Source organism: Diorhabda sublineata, chromosome 1 (assembly GCF_026230105.1).
Source record: "Diorhabda sublineata isolate icDioSubl1.1 chromosome 1, icDioSubl1.1, whole genome shotgun sequence".
Taxonomy (NCBI): Eukaryota; Metazoa; Arthropoda; class Insecta; order Coleoptera; family Chrysomelidae; genus Diorhabda; species Diorhabda sublineata.
The window spans coordinates 4,296,786-4,309,616 of NC_079474.1; the positions used below are offsets into that span (position 1 = coordinate 4,296,786).

Sequence of the window (12,831 nt, forward strand, 5' to 3'; positions counted from 1 at the left end):
GTTCATTGGTCAGTTCTGAATATTTCATTTCTAACAAACAAATTTTTAATATAGAAGTAAATCGTCCGTTTGAAAGGAGTTTTTGATTAAAAGACATATTAAGAAATAAAGCAACTTTATTACACTATATAAACAAACTAAGTTTCAAATAAACATTATAAATTGCAAATTAATTAAATTATTATATTAAAATCGTTAACCGATACACTGGTTTCCATCTATATCGATTTCTTGAGGTGCGTGAGCCACAGCTGTTAGAATTTGTAATCCATCTTCCGTTACCATATCCGTAGACGGAAAACTGGTGTCGAGATTTTTTACTAATTTCACGAAATCACCTGAACCAACATGGAGTCGCATATGTTTTCGAAGACTGGCGTTTAAGGAAAATGTTCGTCCGCAAATTATACATCCATATGGCCTTTCACCTGAATGTGTACGAAGATGGACCTGAAATTAAAAAAAAAAAATTTCAGTAATTGAATTGCGATAAGAACGATATAAATACAGTTGAGTATAAGAATTGTACACAAAATATATAAATAATCGATTAGAATATGGAATCTGTAAAAATGGGTAGCTTGATTTATATTTTGATGATGTGGTATAAATAAAATCTAAAAGTTAATATAAATTAATATAAATAAAACCATAGTAACAAACGAAGATAAAAAGGGCTGATACTGTGAAGAAATAAAATATAAGGACTGGGACATATCAATATTTAGAAAGTATACTGAAAGAAAATAGATGCAGAAATAGCAAAAAAAAATTGAACTACATATTAAATAAAACAGTACTGGAATAAAAAATAATGATCTAGAAGTGAAAATAAACAGAAAAAGAATCAAAAAATAGAAAAATAAATAAAAAAAATCGCTGAATTGGCATGGAGACAATCGATGATGGGAAACACCATAAAAACGAAAAGGGAAGCCAAGTACAAATAAAAGAAGTAGGGACAAAAAGGTGAACAACTTAGAGGTATTGGGGAATAAGGTACAACCAGATAAACACAGTGGGAGAAATAGGTACAACCAGAACCTGCTTCCGACAGCTGAGAAAGTAGAATTATTTATATTAATGTAAGTTTTCATTTTACTTTTCCACAAAATATTCCACTCAAAAATTCTTTGCTATATTTTGTTTTCCTTATCCCAAATATTGAATTATACAGTATAATTCAGCATAATTTAATACTTTCTGGATGTTGGTTGAGGTTTTAGCCCTAATAAATTTTCCTTTTACTGAGAGTGGCAACCAATGTAACCGCTCGTTACACTATAACATTCTGAACAATTAATACAAGTAGGAAAATTGATGCTTTTTGTTTTCAAGAATGAAATACAAAAGAAAGATCATTGTTTCTCTTAAAAAAATGCCATAAACAGATAAAAATTAGTGTACGATATTTTTTTAATTTATATCAAAGAAGTAAATACCTTTAGATGAGTAGTCTGACTAAATTTCTTCATACATATGTGACACTGATGTCTTCTTTCGCCTAGATGTACCCTCATGTGCCTCGAAGCACCATTACTGTAAGGGAAACTTTTACCACATATAGTACATAGGAAAGGTGTTTTTTTCGACTTTTCGCCCGGTTTAGCGTTATGACTGCGCATATGTTTGTGTTTCGACGACGACCTTTGGAAAGTTTTTCCGCACAAATTGCAACTGTAGTTTCGTTCGCCCGTATGGGACGCCATGTGTTCTCGAAGATGGTACGCCTTTTTAAATATCCTATTACACAAATTACATCCGAATTGCTTACTAGAATTAGATTGGCATCTAAAAAAAAATAAAAAATACATAACTATGTATATAAATGTGTAAAATAACTGAAGAAAAAATTATTTAAACTGATTATAAACTTATTGTACTTACATTTTTAAATGTTTATTCAATTTCCATCGAATGTTAAAGGCTTTTCCGCAGAATTCGCAGTAAAAAGTCTCCTGAGAAGTTTCCTTCTTCATAGACGATTTTTCTCTTTTAGATTGTTGGCTGCAGTTATGTTTCAACATGACCGATGGAGAATGAAACACTTTGTTACATTTGCTACAAGTAAATTTCGCCAAAGTTTCTCCTTCTTCCAAATCACTATAATCTGTGCACACAAAATATCGTATAATATTAAAAAAATTCCAAATAACTTCTTGCAACTAAACCAGAGACTCAAAATAAGAACTAAATAATAATCGAGTGGGTTAAACACCTAATTGGATCAACAAACATAATAAGAAAGAGAGGAGCAAGTTCTGGATAAGAAAGAAGGCGATTTGAAAAATAATTTTAAAAATATAAGGAAGATCAATGAGAAACTATAAAGAAAAATTAGTTAAAAGAAAAAAGAAGAAAACAACGTAGGATCTTCAATAGAAATAATTTAACGCTAAGTTGAGTCTATAAACTGACAAAAAAATGGACAAAAGGAAAGGAAAGACTGAGGAAGACCTGGAGAAGATAGTAGATAATATGGGAGAAAATACAGTAATGATCAACAAAAAACTATAGAAAAAAATGAATTTGAAGATAAAGTTCATAACATAGATAGAACATATAATAATAAAAAAATTAACAGGCATAGGAAGGTGAGAAAGGACAAACATATGGAAGTGCTAGAAATTAAAGAAAATTAAATGACATATAAAAAAACAAAATCGACGAGAAATCGAGTTAATGCAGAAGAAAACCAAGAGAACCTTTTTCAATAAGAAGAAAATGGATTAGTTCAATGACGACAGTAATTTTAAAATATTGAAAAAAATTTTAAATGATAGTGGAAGGAAAAACTATACCAAGAATTCAAATATAAATGCAATAGAATTAAATTAATATAAGACATTTTACCTGAATGGTTAACGTTATCTGCATCATTATCATCAGTTTCAGGTTCAGGTTCCAACTCTAATTTACTCCAAAATTCGAATGCTTTTGATACTTTTTCTTTAAATTGAATCACTTTTTCCAAATCATCGACACACGGTAAACAAATTACATGCGATTCATCTATTACCACAGATTGATTCATGATTTCTTGAATTTTTGTCATGTAACTCTTTTCTTCTTCGGAATTTGTATTATTGATTTGTAAAAATTCTCTAGGTTCCGTTTGATCGTTTTGTAAACAAACCAAGCACGTTTTTACACGGACCTCTGGAGTATTCTAAAAATGACAATGAGAATTACAACTTTCAAATTTGCCATTAGAGGTCTAAGCTCTATCTTTTTTAATATATTTACTGATCACATATTAGAAGAAAATAAACACACAAAAATAATAAATGGGAAACAGAAAACTATCAGTAACAATAAGAGAATGTACTAATAATGATTAATAATAAAAAGGAGACTATAAGAGACTTGGTACGGAACTATGGAAAGAAATAAAAAATAAGTAAAGGAGCATAACAATATAAAAAAAGTGAAATGTATGACAAATATCTCAGGACAATAAAGGAAAATAAAAATTTCAAATTCTAAGTAAACTGAGGGTTTATTTCAATTTCACACCTTAAACTCCCCATACCACCATATGTTTGAATGGACCACACCAACAGATATTAATAATTGTTTGCTTACCTTTTTTTCTTCATCATCCTCATTTTTCATCTTAACGTTAGGATGTTTTCTATCTAAATGTTTTTTCAAATTCGATGTAGTTGATCTAAAACCCAATTCTTTCTTGCAAATATTGCAAGTCGCTATATACTCTCCTGGTTTTTTTCTCGTAAAATATTTCCAGATTTGTGAACGTTTCCTTTTCGTATTTCCATCTGAAGAATCTCTGTCGTCCTCATCTCCTTCAGATTTGACAGTACGTAAAGTTGAATCAAAAGAAGAATTATTTTCCTAACAGGAGCAAATGAATTATAATTATCTTAAAATTACAAATGAATAGATTTTTTACCTCTTTAACTGGTTCTATTTTGATATCAAAAGTAACATTTGGGTGCTTCCTCTGAAAATGTTTTTTAAGATTATTTGTTGTGCTTCTGTAACAAAATTCTTGATTACAAACATTGCAGATGGCTACAGAATCAGAATTTGGTTTTTCGGTAAACACATTCCAAATCTGCGATCGTTTTTTATTAGAAGATATATTTTTCACGTCAGCTTCTTCATCGAACGTCGGTGATGGTCTAAAATCGGGATCGTCGTCATCGGATTGATCTAGATTCCAAAAATCGTTGTGTAGATCGTCATTACTATCTACTTGCTGATTTTGATCGTTTGCATCATTGTCAATATTTTGAAACACCTTAGTTTCGTCTAACAAAACTTGTTCTGTTTGATTTTGGTATTGTCCTTTGTCTTCCTTATTTCCATCTATATTTTTGTTTTGATCAAGTTCTTCATTTGATTCTTGATATACTTGATCTTGTTCAACAGACACATCCTAAAAAGTAATCTTTAAAATTGAAAAAATCAAACACTGTAAGATGTTCATTATTAGATAATTATATAAAAGAAGCACATGATTTTTTTAGAGAATGGATATAGTCAGCTATCCTCAAAAGGGAGTTATATTATCATTGTGAACTTTTTTCTAAAGCTACAACAAATAGAAATACTTGGAAAACAACTTGACTTCTCCTACACTTCCAATAATTATACATAGTCATATTTCAACCAATTTACTCAAAATTTTGATGAACTATACACACGAACCTTATTTATGAATCACTCAATTTATGAGCCTCACGTAAATCTATCACTTGATTATAAGTTTATCCTGTTTGTGAAAATACACAAAAACATCCAATTTTGTCACTTTTTTAATAAAAAGTTGTTGCTTCCACAATATTTATAGAAATTAATTTTTCTCTTGTTCCTTCACTTACCAGTAGTTATTTATGCTTCCTATAAATATGCTTTGTAAGCTTACCAGTAATTGTCTTATAAGAAAACTCCTTTTTACAAATATTACAAAAAGCCATAGAATCAGAAACAGGAATTTTAGTGAAAAATTCCCAGATGTTATTTCCACTTTTATCTAAATTAGAAAGTTTTCCATGATTGTCTGGTAGTTTTCTGATCTAATTTACATTCTGTTTACAACTTAATACAATTTTTTTGGGATGCTTCATGATTATATGTTTTTGAAGATTGTTCGTCGTTGATTTACAAGAAATATCTTACAAAAAATTACAATTAGCAATTGTTGCAGTATCCTGTTCTTTAGAAAAGAAATCACAAATCCTTGAAATTTTTTATAGATGCATAAGCTACTTCATTATATTGTTTTCCAATAGAATTGTCCACAATTTCTTTCGTATCTTGGTCTGTTTCACATTTATTTTCAACATTAATGACATCTGACTTATTCTAATGCTTCCTGTTTAAGTGTTTACGGAGATAACCAGTACTACTTCTTTGAAATTTTTTTTTGCAAAAATTACAGGAAGCCTTTAGTATTAGAATCTTCAATTTTTGTAAAAAATTCTCACACACATGATTCCCTCTTACCTGAAGATCACTGGGTAATTCCATTATCAAAATTTACTTCATCTTTCATTCAGGATCATTACTTGTATCATCAATTTCTAATAATTCTTTAAAATGTTGTCTATTAATGTTTTTTGAGATTACCCATGGTAGATTTATATGAAAATTTATTTTTACACAAATTACAAGACGCAATACAATCAGATAATGGTATTTTGTGAAATACAGAATTATAAATATCGTTTACCTATTTATGTTTTTGGAGATTACTTATGGTTGATTTGTAGGATATATTCTTTTTGCAAAAATTACACATTGCTATGGAATAAAAATTTTTAAAAAATTCCCGCAAAGGGGACGAATTTTTACAAGAATTTGTTACTAAATCATTTTCATTGCTATTAGATCAAGCTTCATCAGAATTATATGCTATAAAAGTAGAATTCGTATCATCACTTACTGCTTGTAATTCTGGATGATTCCTATCTAGATGATTCTTAAGATTCCAGGTAGTTGTCTTGTAAGAAAACTCTTCATGGCATACAATACAAGAAGCAATACAATCTGAAGGTGATATTTTCGTAAAATAATCCCATAGCTGTGGTACCGGTTTAGCTGCATCCAACACTATATAATTGCAATCTTCTGGAACTGGTTGAACTTCTACTTTAAACGATTTAACTTCACAAGCATTTTCCAATTGTCTTTCAATCACAATTTCAACTTCTTTGGGCAATGTACTAAAATAAGAAAACAGAACTGTAAAATAAAATGACAAACATACAAATAGTAATGCAAACTTTTTAGTTTAATTAAAAAAGCAAACAACTAGTTGCGTATTTATTAAACACTATAAATAAGCACTTCACTAAACTATACGTCCGGAATGAGTAACTATGCTTCAATTGTAAGATTAGTTATCAAAAATTCTAAAACGTCAGTTTTTACTATTACAATAGGTTAAACAGGATTTAGATGAATTACAAACTCACTCTGTTTTCTGCTCCTGCATAGGAGAGTTAATATCAACACCTGGATGTTTTCTTTGTAGATGTTTCATTAAATTAGTAGTTGTTGATCTGTAAGAGAATTCTTGAGAACACAAATTACAAGTGGCTATAAAATCGGATTTATGGGTTTCGGTAAACACATTCCAGATTGCTGAACGACGGATTGTCGACATTTTTATGTTATAAAATATTTAAATACGGTGTTCAGTTATTAAAGGCGAAACATATAACATTTCCAGAACAACAACAAACAATTGCTGACAAAGTGACACGCTAATTTAGACGGATGAATTTTGACTTTGATGACACACAGTTTGGCCAATAGTAAGTGTGGTCTTTCATTTAGTACGTGTTCAGTTCGTCTATTCTGGATAAAATATAAAGCCAGGGAGCGGTCGAAAGGTTTTCATCGATCGTATAAACAGAACATGCGCATTTTATATTATTTACATGAAAATAAACTGTAATGATTATTGGATTTCTCCTATAAACTCGTTCATTTTTATTTATATCGAAGCTTATAGTGGATTAACAGTCAACTAGGCGTGCAAAACTTTTTCTATGTAATTAAACTTATTAAAAAGCTCTGCATATATCTGGCAATTCTGACTAGTATGTGCGTCAAATATGGATACAATCAATTATTTTAATACTAAATTGACACCGATATAAATTATCACATAATTGCGATTGAATTGTCGTTCATATTATTATCCCAATTGGAGAATAATTAACGAGCGAGATGGTTTAGTAAGCAACTTGAACAATGAGAAGTTTATTCAGTCATCGCAATGGCACGTATGAAACTTTGCATAAAGCAATTATTCAGTCCATATTAATAAGAAAAGTTATTTCAACTATGCTCACATAACATTTGATTTTGAACTTTGGAAATTATTGTGTTCGTATTAAGTAAACATTTTTAGTAGATATCCAATTTATTATTTCTATCCCTCACCGATTCATCTTCACTTTTTTCCACGTTTAGTTAATTCAACCGAATTGAATAATCTTAAGAAACCTCTATTTTAAGAATTTATCTATGGTTTCATACGATCGACCTTGAGGTTTTCTTGGCAAATTTTTAAAATAATTTATTCAATTTTAGTCGTTTTATTCGGCATTATCGCATCAAAGAGTAAATCTTTTCTATTTTTAATCTATTCTACAATAACCACAAAGATTTATTGGAATTGCTGACATTAGAGCGAATAACTAGAAATGCAATGTTGCAAGTTCAGATATTTTTACTGTTTCCGGATACATTAATCTTTTTATATTCCTGAAAAGCTCCTAAGTAAAACAAATATGCAGTGTTATAATTAGTACATGATAATGAAAATGTATTAGTCACCTACAATAAAAGAAAATCTCGCTGTAAAATACTTAAATATATTTAAATTGAGTTTGTAGTATTTGGGACGTTATTTCAATAAGAAAATTTGTCATAACCGCTCCCCCTCTCCATGTAATAGTAATGGTCAAAACTAAACATTTATTTTTACATCTTTTAATGGTTTTGACATTGTAATATGTTAAAAATAAAACTAAATGTCATGGTTTCAATAATTGAGATTAAATTTTGTTTGTTGTACATTTTTGTCTTCTACAATATCATTATTCAAATAATTTAAGACTATGAAACATTAATTAAACATTCATAATACCTTCTTTATATTTCTATGTTTAATAACAATGTTGGAAGTTGAGATATTGCCACGTCTAGTTTTAGAAATATCATAAACACGTTTTCAATTGAATGCTTCCAATGAATATAATCGACGAATCCCTCTGATGTATCTCAGTAAAGAACAATATCCTTTGACACCGTATATAAATGATAATTATAAAAATATATCAATTTATTTATATCATTACCCAGCTATTTTTATCGTACTTGTGGAATTTTTATTTTCCTTATTCGATATTTTTAGTTTATCTGCATTTTTCTTATAGTAGTTTACTTGTAGACTTGTAAAATCATTTTAATGATAACCTATAAAATTATGGAAATTCACACCGACGGATTAGATTTCATATTAAATATTACGGCACGATTATAGAAGGTGACTCTATAATATACATAAAAAGTTCTTTCAATTGGTATAACTTTGTACTAACAACAGATATATACAGGGAATAATAACAAAAATCTTTTTTGTTTACATTCTTTTCTGCTATTTTACTTCACTTATTTCAATTTCAATTTCAATTCAAAAACAAAATAAATTGCATTTACATATTGGATACTAATCTTTCTAGATATAATAGGACACTTAAATTTGACATCGTTCGATAGCTATTAAAGATTGTATTATTAAATCGCGTTTGTTTCTAACTTTTAAATTCTAAAGATTCCAAACGAATGGTGATATTAGTTATCACATAAATGAATTTTATCAATTTTAACGATTTGTTGCTTGGTAAGAAAATTATTTGGAGTAAATTCCAAAAATTCACCCGGCGAATAGTATATAAAGTTTGTCTATGGTCTTACATCACATGTTCCTCTCCAATACAATATGGCGTTGTGTTTCAAACGTCATTGTTTGTTTGTTTTTATAAAGTTTTCTGTCAAATATAAGACGGTAGGATTATCGCCCTGTGGAAAAATTACAAAAAAATCATCTGCGTTATTTTACGTAATATGCAGGTACTTAATAAAGGTACTTATTATTCGTTCCTGCACATATTTTGAATGTTACTCAAATTCAAATGGGATTGAATAATTTTTAAGTAACACCACCGTGTACAAAACGCGACTAGGTTTATGGTTATAAACGTAAAGGTTTTGTATAAATATGTTTTATCTGTAGTGAGAATTTCATATTGTTGTGAAATTTTAAAATAATATACATAATTTCGTCAGTTGGGACTGTGTGAACGTATCAATATGTTGCGTGTTAGGTGACAAATAATTCTTAAGATTGTGCGTTTATTTTTAAAATTTCCGTTTAACCCGTTTTGGCATTTTTCTTCAAATTCGACTTTTGTGAGAAATGTAAGTTGATTTCATGAATTTTTCAGTTTATTTTTAATAGGAATTGGATAAAAAAATTTGGTATAAACATTAAAAACTTTATGAAATAAAAATTTATATACCTTTTTAATTTTTAATAAACATTTGACAAAGAAAAATAAGTGTCTTTATTATAGATAAATTTTAGTCGCCGTTTTATTACTTGAGCTTTGTTTTTTTGGTAAATTCTTGGTTATCAACATTGAAAATCATTGTTGTAGTATTCATAGTACGAGGGCAGGTCAATAAGTCCGTGATTTTTTGAATAAAATGAAAGTTTTTTTTTATAATAAATAATTTTTTTAACGTAGCTTCTGTATACTTTATGTAACTTTCGTCTATCCCTTCCAAAAAAATAAGGCTACTCTTGTTAATCGAAATGGTATTGTTTGTGAGATTATCCTATCGTTGGAGTCGAATATCTTTCATTTTTTTGAATTTTGAAATAAAAAATGATCACTCAGTACTAAATCCGGATAATAGGGTGAATTATTAAGCAATTCGTAGCCTCATTCATTTATTTTTACGATGAAAACTGCATATGTGTAGATTTTTGCTTGGTCCTGGTACAATTTTATTTCTTAGCCAAAAGCGTTGATAGTTAATCATATAATAAGTTAAAATGGAAAAGGGCCGAAATATAACTGCTATAAGAGAGGAACGAATAGCTAAGTACTCATTTTCAATATTTTCCTCGTGTTTATTGGTATTTTAATCTAAAAAATGCAAAATAATCCTATTTACTGGTAAAACTTGATCCCCATTCCTATTAATACATTACAGAGAAATGTCAAGTTTTAAACAGTGTTGCCGCTTTGTTATATTCATGATAAATTTGTTTTTGGAAGCATTCGTTACCTCGTTTTATAAACATTGGTTCGTAGGAAGTATATTTCTATTTAAACTCGAGTTAAATATTATTTGAAAACGAAATTATACACATTTTGATATAACTTTAATTGGGAAGCTTGTAAATTTCTCTAGAATATTTCTAAGACGTTAATTTCTTCGCGTTTATTTTTGATGAAAATCAACGTTGCATTCACAGGTCTCTCTACTATTCAATACCTCAATTTATGTTGAAACGACAAGTTTAAGAGATAAATTCAATTTAAATACAATAGTAGCTATTTAAGATAAAATAATAAGGACAAAATAGACATTTAAGTTTACATAAATTCTCAAGAAACTAAATTTTTCACGTGAAATTGTGAATTATCTATGGATCCATATATTCGCATTTTTTATTACCACTATCCCATGTTTTTAAACTAGATTGGGAGCGAACTACGAGGATGGTTCCAGAAGTACCTGACTTAGAGATCGCGGAAGTTGCTTGAAAAAAATCAACCAATATAAAACCCGAACTAGGTACTACTCTGGGTGAGACTGCTCCTTCATAATCAATGGTAAATTATTGAGTTGCAGAGTTTAAACGTAGCCGTACGATCTGCGATGACCACGGCGAAACGGTGAACATATCAAATGAAGAGCGGAGGAACTGAAACTCTATATAAAAAAAACTATATTGATTATTAGGGAGAAGCTCACAACTTGACACTCCCACCAGTTTAATGGTTCACAATTATGGGACATAATATAATAATTAATGGCCCGTGATATGTCCGCAATAAAGATATATTCCATAGAAAAACAATCAAAGAAGAAATGAAGAAGACTGCTAAAGGTCTCGAAGATCGATCTATCACCACATAAACAACAGTATTGAACCTTGTAGACACAGTCCGTAGGCTTTTGAACTTATCTGTAAAATATAAAATATTGATTTGTTGCATATTAGTCATTTTAGTAGTACTATTAATGGTTTCAAGACATAACCTTATGTGGCTACCCTCTAGAACAAATTTCTTGTTGCTTGACCTAACAATAAGTCGAGCAGTTTAAACGATTTTGTATTGCAGAAGATAAAAGTGGTAACACTGTTCTAGATGAAAATTGGCCCAATCTTGAAGATGCGTATGTAAAATGTAAATAGCGCATACGGAATGACGAAAACAAATTCATTCCCAAAACATGATAGATCCTCCTTGGAACGGCTCCCTGGGAATGATACAAGACTGCGCAAATCTTTCTCCTCGCCGTCTTCCAATTTGATTACGTTCATCTGGAATTCTTAGACTGATTCTTGTCTCATCAGTAAATAAAACTTGGCACCAATTTTATAAATTCCAATCTAAATGTTGCCTTGCAAATCTTAGTTTACCAAAGATGCCTGGAGAGCTCAACTGCAGTGTAGACCAGCATTCTGAAGTTGTCGTCTTATTGATCTATCAGCTCGACATTTGTCATTGACCGATTTCTTAACGAATTTAATTGCAAAATACGGTCATCTCGAGGAGTTAAAACTGAAGGACTTCTTTGTCCAGAATGTCCTAGATCGTCGACTGAAAATGCGCGAGCTAGCAGAGATGTTAGGCATTTCAAAAAGTGCGGTACATCGCATATTAACTGAAAATTTGAACATGAGAAAGCTGTGCACAAGATGGATGCCCCGTTTGCTTACAATGGAACAAAAACAGCATCCTGAAGATGTTTCCATCGAGTGCTTGCCAATGTTTGTGCCATTTCATAACGTGGGTATAAAACTTCATTTTTGAAACAATTTTTTTCCAAAATTTTTGTGTTGGGTCAGGTACATCTGGGACCATCCTCGTGAATAATGAAAACTTGATAAACACACGGTAAAATAGCGAATGCATATCAATGAAAACAACAAGAAAAACAACGAATTGTAAAATTAAAGCTATGAAGAAATTCAAGATCGGTGACTTTTTTGAAAAATCTGTTTTTATTTTAAAACAATGATAAGATCTGAGTCGTTTCTGATCAAATGTAAAATTACAGAGCCACTTTTTTGGATATTGAATATTATCTGAGTCCATTTTCAAATTAGTCCTGACAAGAACTGTTTTCGTATTTTGATAAAACAATAACAAGAACGCAAGGAACAACAAAATGGACACTATTCGTTCACAATTTATACAAGTGTCAATCATAATATACGTCAAAAGTGCCGATTTGACCAATCAGGAATCTACAGAATTACCAACCTAGATTCAAATCAGTTCTCTCAGTTTGAAAACCGGATATAGCGTATGGTAGTATACAAATTATTCTTCGGTTTTGTAGTCTAAGGAGGATCTTGGTCTTCTTTATTACACAGCTACAATTCACCCAATCTCTGACTTTATTTTTCCAATTCTCCAAAGAAGTTGGATATTCTTGGGCTTTTTTACACAACTTTTTTATTATCTTTTAAAAAGCTAGCGACAAAAAGTAAAATTGTTGTTCCAGGTGGTATTCTTCTTATAGCTTGAAATGCTAGTGCTA

The 12,831-nt window shown here is 29.9% G+C and overlaps 2 protein-coding genes across 3 annotated transcripts in view; one reads left to right on the forward strand and one right to left on the reverse strand.

The window, feature by feature from the left end:
• Positions 1-12,831, forward strand: part of LOC130447469 (uncharacterized) — a 133,968-nt gene that overhangs the window by 112,075 nt on the left and 9,062 nt on the right. Inside the window, exon 1 of one of the 2 annotated variants that reach the window (XM_056784425.1) lies at positions 9,288-9,462. The exons of the other annotated variant lie outside the window; for it this stretch is intronic. The gene's annotated coding sequence lies outside the window, so the exon portion shown is untranslated. Of the gene's footprint in view, positions 1-9,287; positions 9,463-12,831 lie in introns of those variants that run through there. 2 annotated transcript variants of the gene reach the window in all.
• On the reverse strand, positions 99-6,834 carry LOC130447389 (zinc finger protein 23-like). Its single transcript, XM_056784224.1, has 8 exons — positions 6,444-6,834; positions 5,912-6,191; positions 3,914-4,402; positions 3,586-3,855; positions 2,854-3,169; positions 1,888-2,110; positions 1,443-1,791; positions 99-450 (listed from the first exon to the last, which is right to left on the reverse strand). Exons 1-8 carry the CDS (start codon positions 6,632-6,634, stop codon positions 196-198), a joined length of 2,373 nt encoding a protein of 790 aa, XP_056640202.1. The 5' UTR covers positions 6,635-6,834; the 3' UTR covers positions 99-195.

Coding starts and splice junctions, on each gene's coding strand:
- LOC130447389 (XM_056784224.1), bottom strand. CDS start 6,634: ATGTCGACAATCCGTCGTTCAGCAATCTGGAATGTGTTTACCGAAACC. Junction 3,856..3,913: donor AAATAGAACCAGTTAAAGAG/GTAAAAAATCTA, acceptor TGCTCCTGTTAG/GAAAATAATTCTTCTTTTGA. Junction 1,792..1,887: donor TTGAATAAACATTTAAAAAT/GTAAGTACAATA, acceptor ATTTTTTTTTAG/ATGCCAATCTAATTCTAGTA.